Consider the following 26,770-nt stretch of genomic DNA (forward strand, 5'->3'; position numbering starts at 1 on the left):
GGGGATGGGAAGGACATGGGTGGGGGCCCAGGAGGGAGAGAGCCAGGCCGTTCCCTGGGCTGGGTCAGGGTGCCCAGGGTTCATGGGCCCCTCACCCGGCCTGGCCCAGAGAGGCAGGCTTCCCTGGTGGGGTGTGGGACCCAGAGCCCCGGCAGGGCACAGAGGCCTCCCTAAGGACACAGGGAGGTGACGGCCACCAAAGGACAGACTAGAGACTGTGAAGGAGTTTAGGGTGGTGGGGGTTGGCCAAAAGTGTGCCCAGCACAGTGGGAGCTGGACCCTCAAGGGCCTGGCATATCTGTGGGGAAGGCAAGGACTGTCAAGGGGTCTGTGAAGGTGGGAGATTCATGGAGGGAGGGGGCAGGGAAGAGGAAGGAAGGGAGCCCAAAGGGGTGGGTCTGCCTCTTAGATGGGTACCCTAGGGCTGCCTTAGAGAGCAGGGGGGGACCTGGGTCAGGGTGTGGTGAGACCCTGCTGTTGTCCCAGTGACAGGGGAAGGTGCTTCCTATCTGGCAGGACGTGGAAGTAGATCTGTCCAGCAGGGTCCAGCCCCTCCAGTGGGGACCCCAGGCTGCCTAGGCAGGATCAGGAGTCGGGAGAGAAGGGCCACACGGAATGAAATCACTGTGGTGTTTTATTGGCTGTGATTCCATCCAGAGACTACACACGCGACGGCCTCCGACATGCAGGAGGAGGCGCAGGCGCAAAGACAGAAGGACGGACGACACCCACAGTCTACGCTAAGCTCAGCTGCTCCGGGCGCCCCATGCGCTGGGAACGGGATGCGGGGTTTCTACGAGACAACGCCCTGTCTGCTCAGAGCTGGCTTTTCAAAGTGTGAAAACAGGCATTTAAAAAAGACGTGGGACCAGGAGGAGTCAAGGAGGACGCCGGAGGCGCGGGGGCGCAGCGGGGCGGCGCGGGGGCGCGGGCACACGCACTCCCGTCGCAGAGCAGGGGCGCGCGGTTAGTATTGCGGTCTATTGATATGGCTTCTCTAAAGAGCGACGGGGGCCGTGCCCCGGGCCCGCAACACGTGGACACCATGAATTAGTGATCGGGACAGAAAGGGGCCCGAGCACCGAGTCAACGGGCTCTGTCACGATGAAACTCCCCAAACACGTAAGACCTCATTTACCTGAGATTCAACAGATCGTGATGCAAAGGAAAACAAGGATGAAGGAACAAGGAAGGTTCGGGAGGCCCGCGGTGGTACCCGTCAAACTCCGCCTCCACCGATCGTAAGGCCTCCTGGCAGGCCCCACCTCGGGGGGCCTGCACCCTGCGGAAGAGGCCAGGGGCGGCCTTTGTCTCCACACTCCTCTCCAGATGCACGCACTCCTGCGAGGGCTCTGCGTCTCCTCCCAGCGCTGGGGCGGGGGGGTGGGTGGGAGGGGGACGGCGGGGTGCAGAGGGAGGCGGCAGGGGATCCCCCCATTCAGAGCAGCCTCCAGGGGTTAGATCAGAGGTGGCAGCCAGGGAGGGGGGTGGCCGGGCCCTCGGACTCCGAACTCCGGGGCAGAGTTACAGGGGTGTGTGAGGGTCAGCGTGTATTCCGCACTGGGCGGCGGGGGGGGGGGGGGGGGGCAGGTGGGGGGGGGGGTGAGAAATCTCCCCCTAGGCCTATTGCTTTGTTTCCCTCAGTTTAGAAGAGAACCGGGTCCTGGTATTTCTAAGAAGCAAAGCCTTCCAGAGGAGTGGGCCGAGAAGGGAGAGTGAAGGACAGGGAGAGACAGATGGACAATGAATGTGAAGGGGGGCCGGTGGAGGTGGGCAACCTTCAGCAGGAAGATTAGAGATCCTGCAGCCCAGGTGTAACCGCAGGGAGGGTGGTCTTCCCACCCCTGTCCCAAGGGTGAGGCTGCTCGCCCCTCCCAGCTCCTCTCCCAGCCTGCACGCCCGCCTTCCCCCCACTATGGCTGTGCTCCTGAGTTTGGGACCGGACAAGCGCCCACCAACGCAGGGACGGCGCACCCAGGGTTGGTCGAGAGGCTGGCCCTTTCGGTGGCCCTGGCCTTGGGCACTGCGGGGTGGGTGTGAAGGGCGGGAGCAGTAAGGGACTTCCCAGGCTCTGGGGGAGGGTCCAACCCAGAGGAGCACGTGGGCTGGTCCCGGGGGCGGGGGGTGGGTGGGGGGCCGGGCGCCCGCAGCACAGACCGCAGGGATCCAGGGGAGGGGCGGTCGCCCCTACCCCCGGGGGCGGTGGCGATGGTGGTGCTGGGAGAGGGGGGGAGTGAGAGGTGCGTAGGCTCCCGAGGTGTGAGGGGGACAGGGGCTGACAGATCTAGGACTATGGCTTATATTGGCGTTGGGGGGCTGCACTCTGCTCCCGACATCCCTTCAGGGGCCTCCGGAGGGCACGGGCAGGGGCTAAATGGGAGATCGGGGCGATGGGGTTGGGGGCTCCGGGCGCGGGCAGGCTGCCGTCCAGCGCAGGGTCGCTACTTCTTGAACATGTCCTGCAGTGGCCCGGGCAGGTACTTGATGACCGTGTCCAGGATGCTCTCGTCCTCCTCCTCTGGCTCGTCCCCACAGCCCGGGGGGATGGCCTTCTTGGGCCTTGTCAGGCTGCCCTCCGAATTGGCCTCCATGGCGGCCTGGGCCTCCGCCTCGCGCTCCTCCTTCTTCTTGATACCGTACTGGGTGGGGAGGAGAGGGGGGCAGCCGGGTCAGCAGGTGTCCCAGCCCCCCACGGAGTGTGCGGCGACAGAGGAAGCCGGGCTTGGGGGGGAGGGCTTGTTGTGGCGCTGTGGCGGAAGCAGGGGGGCGGTCCCTATCGGTGTCCCTGCCCCACCCCCAGCCCTCCCCGCTGCCGTCCTGCCTCGCCTTCCCGGGAGGCAGGGGCTGTGGTCCAGGAGCTGTCTGGTAAAGAGCCCACTGCTCCGTGGCTGGCAGGCCCACTCAGCCTAGGTCCCCAGTCAGGTGAGAGGTGCTCACAACTCAGGCCTGGCCCATCTCCCCAGATGGCCTGGATAGCCAGCAGACTTTGCACAGTGGCAGCTCTAGATGGCAGCTCTGGAGCCCCACCCAGGCTTGTGCTCAGCCAACACTCCTGGGCACCCCTGGGCCCCCATTTCCAATTTCCCCTCCGTAGTGGGTAGAATGGTGTCCCCCCAAAGTTCATGTCACCTGGAACCTTAGAATGCAGCCTTATTTGGAAATAGGGCCTTTGCAGATGTTATTAAGGTAAGGAGATCTTCCTGGGCCCTAAATCCAGGGAGAGTTTCCTTGTGGAAGAAAAGCAAGGACAGAGAAAGCCATAGGAAAGTGGAGAAAGGCTGATTACAAGCCAAGGACCCTGAGCACTGCCCGGAGCAGCCACAGGAGATGAGGAAGGGTTCTCCCCTGCAGGTTTCAGAAGGAGGGAGCCCTGCCCACATCCTGATTGTGGACTTCTGGCCTCTAGAACTGAGACAGTAAGTTTCAAAGAGACCAATACATGTTCCCTACCCCCAGGCCCACCACTAGCCCTGCAGGAACCAGCACTGAACCATCCTAGCCCCACAGGATTGAGGAAGATGAGTCTCTGGTCACCAAGAGGCCTCCTGCCTCAGGGCTGGTGGGAACTGGGTGGGGTCATGCTGGACTCACGTCTCTCTGATGGGCCAAGCTTGGGACCCACTCAAGCTGGAAAGAGGGCACCCCTTAGGCAGGTCTGAGGTTCTGAGTCACACATGAGCACACAGGAGCTGAAACATTAATATGGGTAAAGAGGGACAACTGGGGACAGTGTATGGGGGCAGGGTTTATCCACAGACTCCAGATTTCTACTGGGGAGCACACAGGCATGATCACCGGCCTTGGGGAGAAGGTGTTTCTGCCCAGGGGGAGGACTGACCCCACTGCTCACTCATCTCTCTTTGCCAGCCCATCTTCTGCTTTGGGGCTGGTGGGGAGGAGGGAAGTGCCGACTCTCCAGGAAGGACCTTCCCTCTGCTTCCAGATTTCAGGGGAACTGGCTGTGTCCTAACCCCAGCCTGCTGAAGACACAGGCGGCAACCTCTGCCTCTGTCTGCTCCCTGAGCCTGCTGGTGGCTTCAGGCATGGGGGAATCGATGGCCACCTTCAGCAGAGGTCAGAGGAGGAAGCCATGCTCTCTGGCCCCCTGTGACACAGCACAGCCCAGGGCCTCATTGGGCACCTGCCAGACAGAGAAAGGAATGCGGGGCTGTTGGGGGCACCCAGAGAACACCTTGGGCAGTGGGCACATGGACCAGAGGGCCCTTCCTACTGAGCCCTGATGTCAGGTCAGACAAAGGCACAGAGTGTGACAAACTGGCCAGATACTAGGCACTCCCTTACACAAGGAGCTCATGCTCTCTCCCTGGGTCACCACTCTGGGACAAAGTCCTGGTGGAGGGAGTGGCCCCTAGGCTTGGAAGGGGAAGGAAGGACATGTGGCTTGGAGGCCTGTGGGGTGGAACGTGGGCAGGGGAGAGAGACACTGCCAGAAACTAGGTCAGACCAGAGAGAGCTTCCCTCCAGCCAGGAACACAGACTCCAGCAGACTTCTCCAGCCAGACGGCTATGCACGCGGCAGGAACATTCATGCGCTGGGGGTGTCAGTCTTGGGGCCGGGCCCAGGAGCCTGCACTCACGCTCACCACCTGTGCTCAGGGGACACGCATGCTATGGCAAGAGCACACAGTGCAGCTGAGCAGAGGAATCTCTCCGTCTGGAGAGGCAGGCTCTGGCCCAGCACTGTGTTGGCGCTGTCCCCTCTGGTGCCCCCAAAGGAGACCCTGGACTCCAGCCCAGTCACTCCAGTAAAACTCAAAGTCATTCCAAGGATTAGGTCCCCGGGCTCCGCCTAAAGGTCACCATGTTAGGGGAGGGACTCCTGAGCTGGGCTCCAGTGGGACCTGGCTGGGAGCTGCTCCAGACACAAATGTCCAGCTACAGACAGTCCAGGCACCCACTGGAGGTGCCCAGCCTCCACACCAACTACGGAGATAGCAGGGTCCCACCGCACACCCAGTGGCTGGGAGGAGCCTGGTGCTAATTAAGTGAGGATCTGTAACATTCCCAAACAACAAACAATCGGCAATCACATATTTGCTTGTTACTTTGACCACAAACCTCAGACTAAGCCTTGAGTGATCCCAAGGGGATGTGGGGGACCTGGTGGTCTGAGATCCACCAGCATGGTGCTGGGAGGAGGGTGGTTGTGGCTCAAAACTGAGGGTCTCCAAACCTGGTGGTGGGCATGCAAACCAGGCGAGTATGCAAATCAGGAAATGCATATGCAAACCAGGCAGCACATAGGCAAATAAGCACAGGTGAGTCAATCTCACAGGTACACAGCGATGGGGTCGGGAGAAGGAAGTTATGCCCACCAGCCCTAAGGTGAGACATCCTAAAAGGCTGTTTCTGCTTTCCTTGGATGAGGTCGCCGAGGGACCTGGGTGCCCCAGAGGATACGTGACCCTGGCCCCTACGTCCGCCATCTGATGGCCCCCCCACCCATCTGGGGGCCACCCTGGACTGAGCAGCTCCTTTTCTGACCAGCCCCCAGGAAGCCTAGGGGTACATGGCGCCAGGGGAGGACTGGAGGAAGCCACGTCTGGTGCCTGGGGGTCAGAGAGCGTAACCTGGGGGAGCCACACCTGAAGAGGGTTCAGGGTTCCCACCTGTGGGGAAGAGGAAAAAAGTGGTTACATGGGCCAGTGGAAGAGGGCTCTGCAGAGAACCCAGGGGCCTTGAGTGGCAGACAGACCTCTCAGGGGCAGGACCTGGGGGCTAGGTGTCTCAATGGTGCTATAGGTACAGCAGGGAATAGGGGATCCCCCCACGCAGGCAGGTGCCCTGCCCTCACTCACTCAGCAAGGGGGTCAGCTCCAGCCCTGCACCCCACACCATCAGCACACAGCCTCCACTCGGACTCTGAGCTTCCTCCATTTTCACAGGGCCCTGGAGCTCATAGGAGGGGCCACATTCTGGAGGTTGGAATGGTGGCACTGGGACAACCTGGGCCTTCTGGGGCTCCAGCATCCAAAACATGTCAGACCCCTTACTGAGTTGCCTCTGACTCATGTATGGAGGGACAGACCATCGTCCCCATCTGCCCAGCACCAGCACCACCCCCTACCCAGTTCCTGGCCAGGTGACCACTGTCTCATTTATCTCTGTAGCCACATAGGAAAGGCTCCTGCCTTGCAGACGGAGTTTGTGGTGTCCAGGTGGACCCCAACAGGTGTCCCCACACCCATGCCTTCCCTGCAGGTGGACCCTCTGGGGACAGTCCCACTCATCCTATCTAATCCCACAATAGCTGGAAGAATGATTAGGCTGCCAGGTAAGGTCAGAGCCCCTGGTGTTCTGACCCCTGCCCCTGGGTTCAGCCGATGCCACCGTGCCCCACTGGGCCCATGGGAACAGAACCCAGATGTGCACGGGAAAGAGTCCTCCACTGGGCAGGGGCGAGACCCAGCCTCCAGGGGTGGCAGAAAAGCTGAAGGCACCCAGCCAAGGGGATCCGGGGTAGGGGTGCTCATGTGGGGAGAGAGGGGGTCCTGAGGCTCTTCCAAGGGATGTGGCTCTCCACAGAGCCACCCCAAGCCTGGGGTCTGGAGGACAGAGTCCATCCTTGGGAGAGCTCCCTGAGTATTGCTTGTCCATGGAGCAGCGAGACACCTGCTGCTCTCATGGAGGAGGCACCTCCCACTTCCCCCAGGCCTCTTTCTGTGACAGCTCCCACCAGATCCCCACAAGGAGGAAGAGGACCCTGAGCTCATGCTCACTCGAGTACCCACTCCCTCACTCACTCTCTGGCAGGGCACCTATTGGGCTGGGCTCTGTTTTAGCCGACAGGTACAGAGCCAGACACAAATAGCCAAAGCTTCCACCAGCCATGTGGGGGTGGGCAATGAACAGCAAACAAGTGAAAAATAGGAGTGGGTCAGATCAAAGTAGGTTTGGGGAGCAAAAGAAAGCAGGAGTGGGGGAGGATTGTGTGGAGGGTGGAGTTGGGAGGGAGGAGCCTCGGGAGACATCCAGGGAGAAGCAACCAAGCAAAGGCCCTGGGGCACTGGCAACATGGACCCAAGGAGGCCCAGGTGCAATGGGCACAAGTCAGCACAAGCCTGGGGCTGGGGCCCAGGATGAAACAGGAGCCCAGGGGCAGTCTGAAGTGAGGAGGGACAGAAGGGGTTTCCATGTTAAAGATAAAATGAGTTGGAGCCTATTGAGCTCATGATCTCTCACCAACAGCACTTGAGTCCCTGCAGGCCAGGTGGGGGCTCAGGGGAAGGGGTTCACTTGGCATCTGCCTCCTGATGGGGGAGACGCCCCCACTGCACACCCCAGGGCTCCAAGCCCTGTCCAAACACTGTGACCTCTTTGTGAGGCTCAAGGGCAGATCCCCCAGGACCCATCACCGAGTGCACAAACAGACGGACAGAGAGACAGACAGGCTTCAGAGCACAGCTGCTCCAGCCTTCTCTGCCTGGGCATCTATCTGTCTCCGTCTCTTGATTCCTCCCCTTCTGCAGCATCCCCCTGTTCCTGACCCCTACAGGGATGACCCCTCCCAGCCTGGGCTGCCTGACCCAGGAGGCAGCAGGTGCTTGTCAGGGGTTCTCACAGCAAAACCAGCTGGAGCTCTCTGGGGCTCCCCAGAAGAGGTGTCCTGTGACCAGTGGTGGGATGTTGAGGTCTGCGGTCCCCCATCCCTGTCAATGTGGGGGCCCCGTGTAGCCTAGAGGTGTGCAGGCACCCCGGCTATGCCACCCCACCTTGGGAGGCCTGGCCCCTACCTCATGGGTGGGGACGGCCCTCCCTGGGTACACTGAGGCAGCACTCGGCAGGTGGGAAGATACCGGGGTCTAGGCTCTAGATCCAGCAGCCTGGGCATATCAGATGGTCCAGGGCCAGGGACCACAGACATCTCCTGAGGAGACCCAGTCCCCTACCGGCAGGTTTTATCTACAGCGTCTGGGAATGTCTCTCTCAGAACCCAGAGCCAGGGTCATCGGGGTGAGGGGCAGGAAGGAACCAGCAAGGCAACACCCCCCCACCGAGTCTCCTACCCAGGCACCTGGACCCAGCGACCGCCAGGCTGTAGGCATCTCTCATGGAGGTGGGAGCTTGGGGACAGGGTGGCCTTGAAGACCTTGGGTGGACTCCCAGGTCCCCAGGGGAAGGCCCCATCTCCTCACCCCGCCCCCAGCCTGGCTCCCCCAGGTGGGGTTGGATCAGCTCCCCCAGCACGTGCCCTCTCTCCCACACTTCCAACCCAGCTGCTGGATGGGCCACAGAGGGTGGGCCCTTGGGGGCATGGACCCCCGGTGTTTCAGCACTGTGCTGAGTGTGTGACCTGCTGCCAGCTCAGCCTCGCTTGCACCCTCCCCCCTGGGCCTCGATTGCCCCGTCTGTGCCTGGCACAATGCTTTCACTCATTGCCGCACTTGCTGGGGAAGGTAGCCCCGATGATCCCCAGAAAGACTGTGGTTGCCAGCCCAAGGCCCCCCCCCAAGCCAGACCTCAGTCTACAGACCCGTTTCCCCCAACGTTCTGTTGCGAACCTCAGAAGCTATGAGGACCCTCTGTGGCTGCTCAGGTGCGTTCCCCTAATCCTGATGACTGCCCCACCCAGGGCCTGCCTGAGAGCCCCCTTCCCTGGGCAGCCCGGCACCTACCCACTCTGGGTGGGGGGTGTCTCCCTAGAGGCCTGGGGAGGCAGTTTGAGGGGACAGCTCCAGGAGGAGCCAGATGGGAGGCTTTCTCCTGCAGAAACCACCGTTGGGCCCAGAAAGTCTGGGAGACCCTGCCATGAGGAGGGGACCCAGGCCCACTGTGGAGAGCAGGAAAGACTTGGTGTCCCACAGGGTGAGCCCTAACTCTGGCGGGCCTGTGCAGCAGACATGGGTTCCTGGGGGTGTGCAGACCTCTCTGCCCCCCTCCCATCCCCTTGCACCACCTCCCGGAGCTTGGGAGCGGACCAAGCAAAGGTCTGTTTCAAGGAACCAGGCCAAGGAGTGAGTGGAGAGAGGCCTGGTCCAGGGGGGTTAGGGGTGGGGTGCCCTGTCCAGAGTCCCATCATCCCTGTGCCCCGCGCCCACCTTGTCTCGGATGCCCTGGCGCATGGCCTCACGCTCGGCCTCCATCTTGGCATACTTGGCCTTGCGCTCCTCCTCCTCCTGACGCAGGGCCTCCTGGCGCTCCTCCTCCTTCTTGGCTGCATCTGGGTCCTTCTCCTCATCGCCTCCAAGCATCTTCCCCATGTCCTTTGTGGCCCCTGGGGACAGAGGGTGGTGAGTCAGGCCAGCTTCCCCTGTCAGCTGCTGCTGCCTACCGAGGGTCCAGCCCCCAGGCTCGGGTCCCCTCCATCTCTGCTCCTTCCCTCCTGGTGCTGGCCCCTGCCGGTTCTGGCGGATTCCACCCAGAGGGAAGCCTGGCCTGTGCGCGTTGGGGGAGGGAGGAGGTCTGTGCCAGCAGGGAAGTGTGATTACATGTGCGTGCGTCTGCCCGTCTGTGTGTGGCCGTGTCTGTGTGGCCGGGGCTGGCATGTCTGCTCCGGGTCTTGTGTCCAGAAGCTCGGCCTCCAGAAGGTGGTGGAAGGCTGGTCTGAAGGCATGAACACCTGGCTGGGGAGCAGCCCGGGGCCGAGGTGTCCAGAGGCTCACGGGCAGGGGCTCGGCTGGAGGCTGTATGTCGGAGCACCAAGGCCCTAATTTCTCTGCCGCACCAGCCACCACTTTTCTCATGAGCTCCTGATTCACAGGCAACAACAAACACCCCCGGACGCCCTCTGGGACTCGGCCCACAGGACAGAGACATGTAATTACTGCTCCAGCTCAGCGGGCACGGCGGCGAGCCCAGCCCTTCCATGGCTCCTGGGAGCAGAGCCGTCCCACATTGAAGGCATTGTCGGGAGCGGGGGGGGGGGGGGATTAGTGGGGGGGACTTCAGCCAGGGGCGGTCAGCTCCTTGGGGCGCCCCTGCTTGGCCAGTAGGAGCGAGGCAGTGTCCCCATCACGCCTGCATGCTTCCTCCACACACCCTTCTGTTGGCCTCTGGCCTCTGGCCTCCAACCCTGTGATGACCCACAGCTGCGCAGGCAGCTGCGCCCATGCCTTGGCCATAAACCGTGAGGTGGAAATGCACAGAACCCCCTCAGTCAAGTCCATGCAGGCGGGCACGAATGTCACTGCCCCCCTCCAGAAGGGTCCCCTCCCAACTCCGTACTGCCCCCTTCTCCCTAAATTCAGTAACTCTGGGTTCTGAGTCCCCACCTCCACGTCTTGGCTCTCCCAGACGGTCATCCTCCTCGGCTCCCGCACAGGTCTATGCAGTCCTGAGCCTGGAGACACTCCCTTTCCGACTGCTCTCTGGGCATACACTGTCCCCGCCAGTTACTCAGGACTGAGCCCAACCGTGTGAGTGGAGGAAGTCATTTGCAAGACCACTCGCTGTTGATGGCAAGAGAACAACTCTTGGGGGGTGCCTGGGCAGCTTAGTTGTTAAGCGTCTGCCTTCGGCTTGGGTCCTGATCCCAGGGTCCTGGAATGGAGTCCCACCTCAGGCTTCCTGCTCAGCAGGAGTCTGCTTCTCCCTCTGCCTGCCGCTGCCCCTGCTAGTGCGCTCTCTCTCTCTTTCTCTATTGAATAAATAAATGAATAAATAAATAAATAAATAATCTTTAAAAAGAGAGAGAAAGAGAAAGAACAACTCTTTGGTTGAGTGTTCCGGGCTGAGAACTAGACGTTCATCAGGCCGGGCCATGCCCACCCCCCGTGGGCCTTCCTAGCTGCTAGAAACTCCCACAGCGTCTTGAGTGTGGGGCGCCAAGGCCACCATGTCACTGTGAGGTCAGGGAGCCCTCCTGTACTGGGCACTTGGCACAGATCCGGACTAACAGAAAACTAAAACCTCAGGGTCTGTTTTCAGAAACACCTGCCCAGTTTGATAAAGCCGATAGGAAGCCACTGATTCAAGGAAAAGCAGGTCATAGAGGAGAGTCACTTCTACACTCTGCTAGTAGTTGCCCAGAGAAGCAAGCAGGATCTCTCTGCCTCCTGCGTGGCAGTCGTCTCTGGCAAGTGTGGAGGAGGCAGGAGCAAACCCCACAGTCCAGGGAGCAGCTACAGTTTTCCGAACAGTGCCAAGTCCCACTTTTCTGTAACCCTCCCTCTTGAACTCGCTAATTCACACTAAAGTGAGAGTGACCAACTGCTCTTCCTCCCTCCTGAGAGAGTCTGGTGTACTCAAGCAGAATTGGGGGAGATGCCTGGGGGGCTCAGTCAGTCAAGCGTCTGACTTGGTTTCGGCTCAGGTCACGATCTCAGCACGGAGTCTCCTTGAGATGCCTTCCCCCTCCTGTCCCCCCACCCCCTCTTTCCCCTACTCACACACTCTGAAATAAACAAACAAATAAAATCCTCTTAAAAAAAATACCCAAAGCCGAGCTGGTGACCTGGTGTCCCCCCTCTCCCTCCTGGGAAGGAAGGTGTGGGACAGCTGGGGGAGGGCGGGGGGTGGGCTGCGCTTGCTTCTCCAATACAGCACATGAGCTATAGAGCTAGTGATGAAAAAGGCATCTACTGAGCGCCAGCTGTGTGCTGAGCTCTGCCATGTTAGGGTGGGCCTGGTGGTGGGGGGCGGGGTGTTGTCCAGGGCCCTTCTGGCTCTGAGTTTCAGGGACTCCTCAGGGTTCCTGGTGTCTTCTTCTGGCCCTCAGTTGAGCTCTGGTCTGATCCATTTGGCCTGAGGCTTAGGGAAGTCAAGGGAGGGCCTGGCCCATCGGATGGAGGGGCAGCTCTGGGGGCCTGTTTGGCCTCCCCAAGGCCAGGGGTGAGGGGACCCGAGGTCACTCCACAGTGGAATGGATTTGTGCCACACCAGCTGGCTGCAAAGCCCTCATTGCCGGCATGGCACCCGGCCTGGAGGCGTCCACAGGGCCATTTGGCGAGCTTCCCTGGCCCCCAGCCTCCCCAGCATGGTCTCCACTGCTGCGCAGAACATGCCTCCGGAAGACCCAGCGGGCTGGGAATTAGAAGAGTGCCCAGCACCAGAGCAGAAACTGCAGCAAGCTTGGTCCCAGCATGGGAGCTGGCGGGGAGGGGTGGGGTGCCCGGCCCCTTAGCGGCCCACCGCCCTCACAGATGAAAAAACAGACACGGAGCCATTCTCCCCCAACTCCAAGGTCCAGGTCTCTGACTGCAAAAGGGAGGTGGACTCTGTGCTCGGGGTCCCACAGCCGGGCCCCATGCTGTCTCCGTGGGGGCAGGAGCGCAGGGAGGGGCACCCCCTCATCCTAACCCAGACAGGCTTTTCTGGGGCCACTCGTGCGCACTGGTCACCCGTATAAGAGTGGTCACTACCATGGATGCGTTCACTTGTGGTATGTTACACATACTTCAAATTATGTGTATTTAAGTAACATATAAGTTACTGTTGACTTTTAAAACTTCATCTGGAAATAGTTTTAGATTTACAGATGTCACACAGGTACAAGGGCTCCTACACGCCCCTGGCCAGCGTCTTCTAAGGTTTGCTATGATACATTCACCACAGCTAATGAAATCGTCACAGGGGCAACACTGGGAAGCAACCTACAGACTATTTAATGTCACTGCTGTCCCCACTAATGCCCTTTCCCATTCCAGGATACCATGTGATATTTACATTAAAGTCAATTTTTTAAAAGTGGAAAGTACTTTTTATCTTGAAATAAATCTATGGGAAAATTACAAAATTTAGTGGAAAACTAAACTATTCTAAATAAATACAGATACTTGTCATGTTCGTGGCTGGGGAGATTGCATAATGAAGCTTTCGTTTCTCCCCAGAGTGAGTCTCAGTCGCAGCCCCAAGAGTTAAAAAGGAAATTCTGTGAAATGTGACAAGCTAAGAGTTTTGCATATAGAAAAGCTAAAGATGCCCTAAAGGCCAGGACAGACACCAGGAAAAGAACCAAGAAGAAAATGGCCCGAGCACACAGCCCTTACGAGCTGCGCTGTGATACAGAAATCGGGATCAAAGAGGACAGCCCATCCACCGCCCCACAAACACACCCACCCAGGACTTGGACACATGGCTGGTGATGGAGGCGGGGCCTCAGAAGCCTGGAGAAAGAACCAGCTTTCCCTAAACAGGGCTGGGGTAAGTTTTTGGTGAGGAAGCATGACCCAGGACTCTAAGGTGACACCACAAATTCTGAGGTGACACCACAAATTACAGATCTGAATATGAACCCAAAATAAAAATGAGGGAAGAGAAAACAGTCCTCAATTGGCCAGGTTTGTGTCCCCACAGGTACCATTATTGAAATGATATTTAAATTTGTTTGCTTGCTTTTTCTTGTCAGTCTCTGCCAACAGAAAGTGAGCTCGACGAGAGCAAGGACCGACCAGCTTGTGGCTGCGACCCCTCAACCTAGAGCTGTGTCTAGCATGTCTGCGTGCTCAATAGATATGGGGCAAATAACAAACTAAAATTGTAAAGGAAATGTATCATGCACTCAGCCACAGATAAAATCTCAGCAAACTCTACTGCTCATGTCCTAGTCCTGATGAAATACTAAAACACTGTTCTCTTGGCTCAGCAGTGAGCAAAGGAAGCTCGCTTTCACTGATCCCACTCATCTTTGCACTAAAGGACTTAGTCCCTGCACTAAGGCAAGAAAAGAAAGAGAAGGCATGAAGGTTAATAGGGAAGAAGTTGCCCTTATTAATAAACGACATCAAAAAACCTCTGCTAGAACCAATACATGATCTTAGCACGGTCACCAGATATAAGATTAATAAGCAATAAATGGATTTTTTTATATACGAACAGCCAACAACTGGAAAATGAAATTTTAAAATAATCCCATTAAAAATACTGACAAAAACATAAAATATCTATGCCTCTGTTCTTAATAGATGTGCAAGTCTGCTTTACCTAAAGCCACAGAACTGTTGAGAGGAATTAAAGAAGACCAGAGTGAATGGAGGGGTGTACCACGTTCGAGGACACAGGGCTGCTGGGACGTCAGCCTTCTCTGGGCTGGTCTGTATATGCAGTGCAATCCCAAGGAAATGCAAGCAAGCTTTTTCGAACAAATTTGCCAGCTGATTCTAAATTCATGTGGAAATGGAAGAAGACCTAGAATAGAAAAAACATCTTTGCAAAAGGTGAACAGCTCTAGACAACTTACATGCTTGACTTCAAGACGTCCTATAATCAAGACAGTGCGCTATGGACAACAGAGTGGACATACGGGTCGATGGGATGGAACAGAGCCCAGAGATGGACCCACCCATATATGTTCAGCTGATTTTTTTGGACAAAGATGCAAAAATAACTCAATGAGGAAAGGACATTTTTCTCACAGGGAGCACAACAACAAGTAGATAACCCCAAGCAAATAAGTATATGAGTAAATTTCTTCCCTTACCTCACTCGTTACACAAAGCTCCACCATAGACCTAACTGTAAAAGCTAAAATTACAAAAATTCAAGAAGAAGGCATAAGGGAAGAATCTCTGTGAACGAGTCTGACTTACAGAGATCTTTTACATAGGTGACGAAAAGCTTGAACTTAAAGGAAATATTAACCAGCTGGGCTCCATCCACACTAAAACCACATCCCCTGAGGTCTCGCCACCCCCACCCCTGTGGGATAGGCAGGACATGGGTCTCAGCTGCCACTGGGTCCCTCTGCCCTGCCTCCGGCTGCAGGGATGGTGTGAGGACACAGGAGGCCTCGCACCCTCTGTAGGAGAGGGCCTTGGAGTTCCACTGAATGTCCTAAGAAAATAAAAGGAGTGTCATGAAGATACCAAGTCCCCCCCCTGCACCCCCTACCTCCTTTGTTGGTGACACGGTCACTTTGCTAAAGAACTCCCAGCATCTGGGGAAAACCTACCACAGCTCATCACGGAATACGGCAGAATGGCTAGACGAGGTATTTGTAGCTGCCGAATTCTTTGTCAGCACCATCCAGTCAATAACAGGCTGGGACACAAATGGAACAATGTTCTACCCACGGTAATTAGAGAGACGGCAAATGATCAGGAATATATTTAACAGAGACAGCAAACCTCTCCTAAGTGTCAGGCTCTGCGGACTGCGGATTCCTGAAGGCTAGGCTTACGGCAACGAGGCTGCTTGACACTGCCAAGCTGCTGCCCTCCTGCGTATTCTGGGGACCCCCTGCCAAAACGCCAACTCTTCCTTCTTCCTTTGTTTGGGTTTGGACCAAATCATGATTCCTCTGGCAGTTGAGCTGTCCGAGAAGACCTGACCTGCGTGCCGCAGGGAAAATGCCCGCTCCTCCCCGGGAGTCCCAGGAACAGAGAGCTGCGGAAGGCACCGGGGTCACTGGGAGTGCTGGGGATGCACGCCCTCTCTCCCTCTGGGGACAGGCCAGCGGTCACAGCATCCCAGAGGTTTGTGCAAACAATGTGACAGTTCTCAGCTCATTGAGAGCACCCGAGCCTGGAAGCCTGGAGCCTCGACCCTGCCACCCCCTCCCTCCACAACGCTCCTATTAAAACAAACACTCCACCCTGTAGAACACACGTCCACAGGCTGTTTCCCCAGGCTGTTTCCCCAGGCTGTTTCCGCAGCGGCCTCAGCAAATGTCTCAGCAAATGTCTCGGGCACACAGGCATGTGGCCACGCTGCCCCCAGGTCAGGGAGCCCTAGGTGGTCATGAGCGTGAGGGACCACCGTGCACTCTGAGAGCCGGGTGCCAGCAAATGAATGTCAAGCTGCCTTGTTTGGAAAGCCAGCAGAGGAAGGCCTACAGACGAACACATCTGTGTCTCTCGATTCTTTAAAGACAGAAAATGATCAGCAGGTTACAAACCAGGATCACACCAAACCTAAACCTTGAACAAAATAGCACGAGTCCTTTTCAGATTCACAGAATGTTTACAAAAAGCAACCAAATGTTGTTCTACGCCACAGTGAGACCTCACTTTGCACCCATGACTACTGAAAAATAATAATAATAACAGTTTAAAAGAAACAGAAGGGTGCCTGGGTGGCTCGGTCAGTCAAGCTTCTGACACTTACTTGGTCTTGATCCGGTCACCATCTCAGGGTTGTGGGATCAAGCCCCATGTCGGGCTCTACCCCTCCCCCCTCATGCTCTTTGTCGCGAAAATAAATAAATCTTAAAAAAAAAAAAAAAAAAAGTAGGAAACAAGCCTTGGTGAGGATGTGTGGAAACTGGAAGCCCGTGTGTAGACCGGTGCAGTCGCCGAGGGTGACAGGTCCTCAGAACCAAAAACAGAATCACCATGTGTTCTCCCAGGCACGTGCCCAAAAGAACAGAAGACAACACGAGTCACAATAACCAGCTGTCCATGGATGGACAGACGCACAGCCACATGTGGCCCGGCCACACGAGGGGACAACACTCAGCCTTTGATAGGAAGGACATTCTGACACTTGCCACCACGAGGATGAACCCTCAAAGTACCATGGGGGTGGAACTTGCCAGACACAAGGGGACCAGTACAGTGGAGCCACACCTAGGAGGTCCCCCAAGTAGGCCAAATCACAGCGACATAAAGGGGACGGTGAGAGTCGGGGCTTAGGGTAGGGGCGCGGGCAGCCAGCGTTTGATGAGCACTGTCCGGGAAACAAGGACGTTCTGGAGGTGGACGGTGGGGACGGTTGCTGAACAATGTGCCACGGACAGGGCACTTAAAAACGGTCGGAGTTTCACATTTTATTCTATGAATATTTTACGACAGTAAAAAAGAGAAGCATAAATTCAAAACAACACATCATCTTATGTCTGGAAAAACCCCGCCAAGCTGCACAGATAACCTCAATGCGTTAGCAAAGAAGGATTAAGGCCACATCCCACGGACGCCAGTAGGTGGCCTGGGGAACAACCCCACCTCCCAGACCACTGTAAAGCTCCCTAACGACGAATGAGTTAGGAAATAGGAGTGAAACTGGGATTATTCCAAGTCTGGGAAGCAGAGCCAGGAGGCCTTGACCCAGCAAAACCTGGGGGCAGGGCAGCCCATGATGTAGATCCGAACACCTGTGTCCTCAATGCAGCAGGAGCACAAAGCAAATCACATCTCGGCTTGGAGCCTCTGGGGAGAGGACCTAGGAGAACAGGAGGTGGGAGGGGCTGAGGAGGATGGGCGGGCTGGATCCAAGGTGAGGGTCTGCAGCTGCACGGCGCAGGGCAGCCTGCTCAGGGCAAAAAGACGGAAAGCATAAAGACATCCAGAATTAGGAAAAACGCACGGGAAACTGCTGCAGATTGAGAGGACATTAATACGACCAAATAATAGATTATATCCTAATACGTTCGAAAACGTGAATGAAGCAGATTTTCTAAAAAATGTCAAAAACAGAGAACTGTGTCTAAGAATTCACAGATGGATTCTTTCAAACATTCAAGAAAGATAATTCCAATGATATTTAAGATGTTCTTGGAAAGGAGAAAAAAGAAGGAAATTCCCCAGGTTATTTTTGTGAAATCCCATAAGAGTCATGCCAAAAATTGGCACGGGAGAGAGCAGTGGGCCAGCTCCCCCCTGCAACAGTGGGAAATGCTAAACCAGAGGCGGGCTTAGGGAAGGGAAGCTGGTCTTTCTCGCAGAATTCTACAGGAAAACAGAATCTGTTCTCTGTGGGGTCCATTGTAGGCAAGTAAAGTCAGTTCTGTATTAGAAAACTGGGAGGCTCCTGATGCTGTCCGTGCCACAGCTGTTACAGCAGCTCTGAGGTCCCACGGGAAGCCTGGCACCTGACGCTGCTTTCCTCTCCCACGGATGGACAGACAGATGGACTGACACTGGGCAGCCGGTCCAGTGTCCCTCCACCCTCGAGGCTAGGGGCCAGCAGGGCACACTGATGCTCTCCTCCAGGAGGAGGCCCTGTGGCTTCGAGACCCCTGGCCTGCCTGTCCATTGCCACCTGACCCAGGCCCGTCCTACCTCCGACAAGGGTGAGGCTGTGGGGACCTCAGGCAGACGGTTCCCACATGCCCTCACCGCATCGCCACTGCAGACAGGTGTCCTCACGAACACAACCCATTTTTAAAACAGCTTTCTGGAGGCATAATTGTAATCCCTCCCACCAAACCACCCTAGACAACTGCTGACCTACTTTCCGTTCTTACAGATTCATGTGTGTTCTCCAGAATTTGGTATAAATGGAATCACAGAACAGGTAGTAACTGGGAAGGCAGGGTCTGCTTCCATCCCTGAGCATAGTACCTGGGAGAGCCACCTGCGCGGTCATGCGTGCCAACAGCTTGTCACTTCTTACCATGGGGGGGGGGGGGAGGCATCATACGGATGGACACGATCGGCATCTCCCTTCCCCTGTTGAGGGACATCTGGGTTGCTTCCAGTTTGGGTCTTTGGTGACTGAATTGCTCTGCCCATGTGTGGATGTGTTCTTCCTGTTCCCCTGGGCAGAGGCCTGGCAGGGAACTGCTGAGCTGTATGGTATCTTAGGGCTCTCGCCTTAGGAAACCGCCACACTGTTTTCCAAAGTGGTTGCACCATATTAAAGCCCCAGCAGCGCCAAGCAAGGGTTTGCACTTCTCCGTGACCTTGCCCACATGCACTGTTGTCTTTGTTCATGGCTTCAACTGTCCAGGGGGCTGTGACGTGTCTCTGTATGTGCTTAGTTGCTATTTTTACATCTTTCTTGCTGGAATAGCTATTCAAAGCTTTTGCACACTTTCAAAAATTAACTTTTTATTTTGAATCTACAGAAAATTTTTGGAGAAAGTACAGAGAGTTCCCACACACCCAGCACCCAGTTTGCCCTGTTAACACGTTACAGTAATGTGATAGATCTGTCACACTTAATGAGCCACATTGATAATGATATTACTAACTGAAGTCCGTGCTGCACTCAGACTTCCTTAGTTTTTACCTGATGTCCCTTCTGCTCCAGCGTCCAGGACACACATGACATCTCCTTAGACTCCTCTTGGCTGACAGTTTCCCAGGCTTTCCTTGCATTTGATAACCTCGACAGCTCTGAGGACTTCGGGAATTTTTGTCTCACAATTAGGATTTGTCTGATGTTCTTCTTCTTCTTCTTTTTTTTTTTTTTTAAGATTTTTATTTATTTATTTGAAAGATCACACGTAGGCAGAGAGGCAGGCAGAGAGAGAGAGAGGAGGAAGCAGGCTCCCCACTGAGCAGAGAGCCCGATGTGGGGCTCGATCCCAGGACCCTGAGATCATGACCTGAGCCGAAGGCAGAGGCTTTCAGCCACTGAGCCACCCAGGTGCCCCTGTATGATGTTCTTCTTAAGACTGGACTGAAGGGGGCGCCTGGGTGGCTCAATGGGTTAAAGCCTCTGCTTTCGGCTCAGGTCATGATCCCAGGGTTCCGGGATCAAGCCCCGCTTTGGGCTCTCTGCTCATTGGGGAGCCTGCTTCCTCCTCTCTCTCTGCTTGCCTCTCCACCTACTTGTGATTTCTGTCTGTCAAATAAATGAATAAAATCTTTAAAAAAAAAAAAAAAAAGACTGGACTGAGGTTCTGGGTTTGGGGAGGAGGACCCCAGTGCTGGGTGCCTGTCTCAACACATCATGTCTAGGGCAGCTGGAAGCAGCATGACTCCTCACCTCTGCGCTGACCCTGACTTCCCAGCCTGGCCCACTTGCAAGGTAAGCGCTAATGTCCATGGCCTTGAGCTTCTGCCTGTCTCTTAATTGGGTTGCTGGTCTTCTTACTGGACAGCAAGAGTTCTTTATAGATTTTGGATACAAGTTTGACTTTATCTTAAAGAGGTAGTTTTTGGTTTTCTTTTCTCCCCATTCCCCTCTAAACACAGCTTTAGTGAATCCCAGAAATTTTGATTTTTTAAAATTTCCATTCAGTTTACAATCCTTTTTTTAAAAGATTTTATCTATTCATTTGTCAGAGAGAGAGAGAGAGCGCGCGTGCGAGTACATGTTGAAGCAGGGAGAGTGACAGAGGCAGAGGGAGAAGCAGGTTCCCCACTGAGCCGGGAGCCTGATTCAGGGCTCGATCCCGGGACCCCTGATCATGACCAGAGCCAAAGGCAGACATTCTACCAACAGAGCCCCTCAGTTTAAAATACTTTTTTAATTTCCCTTTAGATTGCTTCTCAGACCCATGGGTTGTTTAGAAGTGTGATGTTTCATTTCCAAGTATTTTGGGGGGACTTTCCAGATATCTTTCTGTTATCTGTTTCTTGTTCCACCTGCTGCGGTCAGAGAGCTGACGGCGTGACTGAACTCTTCCACATTCACTATGACTTGTTTTATGGCCCTATACACAGTCCAGGCTCGTATCTGCTCTGTGTGTCTGAGGAGGATGCATATTCCAGCCTTGCTGGGACTGTCCTCCGAAATCCATCAGCTTGGGACCGCGGATGGTGCTATTCAGTCCCATACGTCCTTGTCACTTTTCTATCTGTTCCAGCAACTACCGAGTATCCCCACCTCGACCTGGGAATTTGTCTGTTTGCCATGTAAACTACCTGTCTGCTTTCACGAACGCACCTTGAAGCTCAAATTCGGGGTAGAAACGGTTGAGACTGTTAGGCCCTCCTGATCCGTCGGCATCTCTGTCACAGGAGAGGAACTTCTTCATCCCTGGTAATAGTCTCTGTTCTGAAATCGACTTTGTATGATATTAACAATGTGCACTCCAGCATTCTTTTGATCAAGATTAGCATGGCTTATCTCATCCATCTTTTTACTTTTTACACCTTTATATTTAAAGTGAGTTTCTTTTAGGTAGCATAAAGTTGGGTCTTGACTTTCTACCCAATTTGACAATCTCTGCCCCTTAACGAGAGAGCTCCAATAGCCAGAGCAGAAAAGGCCATGGATGCCGGCGCACCTGCGTGTCAGCACAGGAAAAACAGACAGCCGGGCTGTGGGGGAAGTATCCACACACTAAGGGTGGATCTGGCCCTGCCCAATGAAGCCCCAAAATCAGACAGGAAAGAATCCGAGTATCTAAGCCGCCTGACCACATCTGGAAAAAAGCTTACGAATATATTTAGGAAAACAAAAATATCCAGCACCCAACAGTGTGAAACTCAGAATGTCTGGCACCCAGTGAAAAAGTACCAGACGCGCCAGGAGGAGGGAAGCCCCAGCCCACGACGAGGAAACCCCACCCCCAAGCCCTGCCCAGCCTACGGGAACGCTCAGCAGAGACACCCAGACGCCACAGAGTTAAATGGCAAAGCTATGAGCACAGAAAGGGTTAGTAAATAACAGGACGTTCACCTCAGATGTACAGATCATAAATATGGCAACTACAAGATATCAAAAATTGCACTGAGTAAATGAAAGATGAATTAAAATTAAAATTAAAAATTAATTTAAAACGAGAGCATTTTATCTGGTCAACCTGCACTAGCTGAGGAAATCCCAGGTGGGGAGCATTACCGAGCCTCGTCAGGGACACAGATCTGTGGGGTCTCTGCAGAGAGCAGGCGGGGAAGGTGTGTCAGAAGGATTTCAGCTCTGCACACCTTTCTACCGTCTGTACTCCCCTCAGTGAGGATGCAACAGTCTTCCAAGAGGTCACCCCTCCTGCAATCCCAGCACCCACACATCCTTCTGTCTGCCAGGCTCCCCTGAAGACTGGTCTCCTGCTAGGAGTTACAGCTGCCAGGCACCTGTCCCTGCCAGCCACGGCACCCGACTTCATGTTTGCTGATCGGTCCCCAGACTCGAGTGTGTGCTTCATCAAGACAGATCCCATCTGCAGGTCTGGTTCATGGGACGAAGGCAGTAAATCCGACGGTAGATCCTGTGATGATCGGTCAGTGTCAGTCAAGTCGACAGCCAAGAACCAAGCTCACACCAGGCGACCCGACACCAGGCTGATTCCGATCACCCAGGGCCGCGTGCCCAGGTCCACACACGTGCCCATGTGGGGACGGTGCACTGAGGCTGGTTAAACGTGATGATGGAACACCCCTCTCTGCACCTCCAGAAACGGGAGTAAAGACATTTACAAGTATAACCATACGAGGTCTGACAGCAGAGGAGATGAGAGATTGAGGTCTGAGAGGAGGGATGGCCGACACGGCAGCCCCCTGAGCAGAGGGAGCCACTGGGATGCAGATCCGCCCACGGAGCCCAAGGTGCCTGTGGGGTCGCAAAGCGGGGCGGCACAGGCTGGGCTGGGGTCTGAACGGAGGACCTGGGCTCCCTGCTCCGGAGTCCACCGCCCAAGCCGCAGGGGGGAATCAAGGAGTCATGTCCCTGGGGAAGCCAAACCAGGCCCCACAGATGCAGGCACCAGGGACAAGAGGTGATGGTCCAGCTCCAAAGCGGGTTCAGTGGACTTCTGCTTCCGGAAAGAGAAGATCCTCCAGGGCCCCCCATCCACTGTCCTGCTGCAGACCCTGATGTCCTGCCACACATGGTCCACTTCTAGAGAAGTGGAACTAACACATCTGCACAAGACCTAAAGATCCCAATACGTGGGGACCCCAAGGTATCCCGTCATACACACATGTGTGTCCCACAGGGCAGCCCAGGGTCCCCTGCAGCACATGAGACAGGCAGACAGGCATTCGTAGCACACTCGGAAAGACAAACGCACAGCCAAGAAAAGCCTCCACCATGAAAGCAGCTCCCAAATCAGAGGCTGGAGGGCCCCAGAGAGGAGAGACAGGACCAAGGACCGGGGCACTCTTTAAACAGGGTAGTTTAGAACACACAAAAGAGCTCTTGGAGGTTAAAAATATAAATGTAGAGAGAAAAAATTCAGTTGAAGAGTTAGGAAATAAAATTGAGGAGACATCCCAGAGAGTAGAACAAGAGACACAGAGATGAAAGACAGGAGAGAGCACAGAAGAAGGCAGAGAACCCACGCAGGAGAGTCCCCGAGGCAGGGAGGATGAGCCCTCGGTGGGGCAGCCACGGGGGCAACAGAGACCAAGGTCCAGGGGAGGTGACTGAGAATCCCAAAACGTCGGGATGCCAGGGTTGGAGAGAAAAACCGTACAAGCCTCCCAAGAGAAGAGATAAAAGCAGGTCACATAAAGGGCACTGGGAATAAGAATAGCATCGATGATTCAACAGCAACTTGAGAATCTGGAGACAACAGGAAAATAACTTCACAATTCGAGGGGCAAAACTCTTTGAATCTAAAATGTTATTTGCAACCAACCATGCGTGAAGGCACAAGACAGAGACTCCCTGTCTGCACTGTCACAGAAAGCTCCCAAGGACCCAGCCGGGGTCCAGTGACTGCCTGGGCAGCAACCAGGGCCTGTGGGAGCAAGTGGGAGGTGCCAGGGTCCTGGGGCAGCTGCTCCAGAGGAAACACAGCAACCAGTCCATCTGGGACTGTTGACTGCACCCAAGTGTTATGGGGAGGGCTGCTTTGCTGGTGTGGAAAGCCTGAGAAACCGTCCACAGAAAATTAGGCAAACGGAAAATGAGCCCTATGTTAGCAATGGGGCAGACCAAAGACTTTCTAAGAAAGAAGTGTATTTGCGCTGCCTGGCCTGGCACTTCAGAGGCACTGTTTACGTGCTCACAATGGTACCAGCCCTGCGGCTGATACAGCCACGTAAGGAGCACGGGGCAGGAGGTCTGCGAGAGCTCAGTGCCCACCCCTAACCCCCCTCATCCAATAACGTCTGAGCTGATCCCAGTGAGCACACGACGAGGAGCAGAGAGGGAGGCATACATGCAGGGACAGCACCCGTGGGCTGACTCTGTATTATCCCGTTCATTCGGGATGAGATTACACCCTCACCCCACACCTCTGTCAGGAGGATGGGGGAGCCCTGGAACTATCTGCAGATGGTGCCTTGAACTCAGAGTGAAGTCCAGGCTGACCCTGCAGCCCTCCAGCTGAAGGGACAGGTTTCACCCCCCTTCCGGGGGCAAGAGAGTGACACCACGCCAATGTTTCCCACTGAACCCCACTTGAAACCAATCACCTCACCAGGTTAGTACCCTGCTGGGGTTAACCTGCTGACCCCCTTGAATGAGTTCTAATAACCAACAGCATAAAGGACTTTGCAGAGTCTTAAAATTAGAAATAGATCTGAAGGCATCCCTCCTTGAAAAAGTACTTTTAAGTAAAGTAATGAGCGATTCAACAGGTGCCATCTCAAATTTCCCTACCACTTTTTCATATTCTTCTGTGTTATTTCAATTCCCCACAAGAAGCACACATTTTCATGTTAAAAAATAAATACGTATAACTATCTCTTACAAAGTTGAATGCGAAGATCAAAATATCCTTTCTATATTAATAGGACCTACCGCAACCCTAGTACCCTGGATCCACATCCCAAGGCCCAAAGGTGGGCACAGAAATAGGGAGGGCTCAGGGGGGCCCAGAACTCCAGGAACAGCATGGGCGAGGGCTGCCAGCACACCGTTTCATTCTGGCCCACAGTAATTAGAGCTTAAATAACATTTTGGAAGCGCCCATCGTTTCCAAAACCTGCAGCAGGTTTTTAAAAAGAAAACTTAGTCCATCCATTAAGATAAAATAAGTTAAACAACATGAAAGCATTTTAGGAAGGTGTGAGTGAAGCTGGCAGAGGTCGGATCCGTGACCGCCATGGCGCCTACCTGCTGTGGCAGGGCCCCCCTCACCGGATGCCCACCCCCTTGCCCCAGAGAGGAGGGGCGAGCTTGGACTCTCCTAGCCAACCTGGTCAAGGAACGAATGAGCTTTCAATGAGAAATGAAGCCTACCATTGGCCACGGGGCCACTGCATCTCCTGCCCTCAGCCCACTGCTCAAGGTCAAAACTCCGTTAAAAGACAGTTGGCTTTCTGCACGGTCCTTGCTGACCCAGAGCTGAGCATCTCCTGAGTGCTGGGTGCAAAGCCTGGGTACCCCTCACCAAGGCCTTAGGAAGGGAGGCACCAGACACTGGGGACCCCGTCTCACCCTGCTGCCACGGAGCTTAGGGCCTGGGCCTAATGGCTGGAGGGTGACCCACAGATGCTGCCTGCTAGCCTCCAACCGGAGCGGCTGCACTGAACGCACGCCCATGATGGTCTGTGAGGCCCCTCGGGCTGATGTGCGTGCTTGGAAGGACCCAGATCTCCTCTTCTCTGCCCTCCCATGCCTTCTGAGGTTTTGTTAGCCTTTATTAGCTGCCTGGAGATTTTCCTCCTGCCATGAACGAAGTCCCCCTCTCCTCAGCCTCAGTAACCACCAGAGGCTTCATGCCTCCTGGGGGTGGGGGTGGGGTACCCAGGGCCCAGGGCCTGTGGAGCCAGGTGCCAGGCGAGAGCGTCTGGTCTTAGGAGCCCAGAGGAGACAAGAGCGAGATGAAAACGCCCCGTGGTGAGCCCACGCAGAGCCACACCTGGGGATAGATGGCATGGCCACCCAGCTCCAGGAGGGCTGTCATTGTCATGGATCCATCCTTCCATTCAGCCGCTCTGCCACTCACGGCCACCCACTCACCGGTGTTGCCGTGATGCAGGACACCACAGCCGTGGGCCCTGGGGTCACTGCCCTCGACCCCTCACCTGCTGCCAGGGACAAGGGCCAGGGACGGCCCCACACCACCTGGCCCTGAGCGTCAGGGACCCCTCATGATGTCTCCGCCTTGATAGGGACCCCAAGTACAGGGTGGGCTCTGATGGGCAGGACATCTACTTGGACAGACAGGACAGGGGAACTGACACCAACACAGGTCTTGGGCAAAGAGGGCTGCTCTCTCTCACCCCCGTGGGCCAGGCACAAAGCCTGGGGTGGTCATCTACATTTCCAGAACCCTCCTTCTGAAGGAAACCTAAGTGCAGGATGGTCCCAGCAGCCTTGAGGAGCCTTGAGGGCCCCAGGACAGCTGTGTGCTGAAGGTACCCCAAGACCACCCCGCATCTTCTGATAAAGGAGCTTCTGCTTGTCCCTGATGCCTCCTCCCACCACAAGCACACAGCACTGCTCTTCCGGCCTCTCCCAGGAGCCCCCAGGTCCATGGGCCTTGCTGGGCGACTCTCAGACCACGGGGGGGCCAGAGTGAAGGCAGAGGCCTGGGGCCAAGACAGCCTGGGGGGCATACATTGGACAGCACCTTGTCCTGATGAAGCTCCCCTCCCCGCGTAGGAAACAAAGCTCTGAACGGGCTTGGTCCTTTCTGCCAGGACCCACTGCCACATCCTGCGGTGGGGTCAGTGAGAGCCAATGGCGCCAATGGTCCACAGACGTGGACACCAGCCCGCCTATAGGTTCTGTCAGAGCTGCTCTTAGCCAGCTGCCTGGCCTGGGCCCCAATCTCCTGAGTCCCAGTCTTCACTGGCACCCAGCACCCAGCACCCAGCATGCAACTCGTCAACACCCAGACTCAGCACTCGATACCCAGCACTGAGCACTGGCACCCAGCGCCCAGCATGCAGCTCACTCAACACCCAGACCCAGCACTTGACACACAGCACTGAGCACTGGCACCCAGCACGCAGCATCTAGTACATAGCACCCCAACACTGAGCATGTAGCATCGTCAGCACCCAGAACCAACACCCTCAGCACCCAGCACTCAGAACCAACACTCAACACCCAGAATCCAGATCTCAGTATCCTCAGCACCTAGCATACACACCATCAGAACTCAGTACATAGCACTTAGCATCTAGCACTCAACATACATTACCCAGTACCTAGCACCCAGCACTCAGAACCCTAGGCCCTCTGCTGGACCCTGAGCAGCTTGGATGCCAGAGTTCACAGTCAGGTCCATGGGACCAAAAGGAACCTACTGGTGGAACAGGGACTCTCCCCAACCCTGCCAGGCTGCCCCTAAGAAAAGAAAGCCAGAGCTCCTGACTGATCCCTGCAAAGGCAGAGAAACCATGTTCTCCTCTGTTTGGGA

At 55.6% G+C, this 26,770-nt stretch overlaps 1 protein-coding gene across 3 annotated transcripts in view; it reads right to left on the minus strand.

The window, feature by feature from the left end:
* Positions 1–616: 616 nt before the first annotated feature.
* Positions 617–26,770, minus strand: part of CPLX1 (complexin 1) — a 35,578-nt gene continuing 9,424 nt past the window's right edge. For all 3 annotated transcript variants that reach the window (XM_032333519.1, XM_032333521.1, XM_032333518.1), the window contains 2 exons: positions 9,060–9,235; positions 617–2,639 (listed from right to left, as the gene is read on the minus strand). In XM_032333519.1, the coding sequence (XP_032189410.1) occupies positions 2,442–2,639; positions 9,060–9,235 (374 nt within the window). In that variant the 3' untranslated portion in view covers positions 617–2,441. The remainder of the gene's footprint in view (positions 2,640–9,059; positions 9,236–26,770) is intronic.

The sequence above is a fragment of the Mustela erminea genome, chromosome 2, assembly GCF_009829155.1.
Source record: "Mustela erminea isolate mMusErm1 chromosome 2, mMusErm1.Pri, whole genome shotgun sequence".
NCBI lineage: Eukaryota > Metazoa > Chordata > Mammalia > Carnivora > Mustelidae > Mustela > Mustela erminea.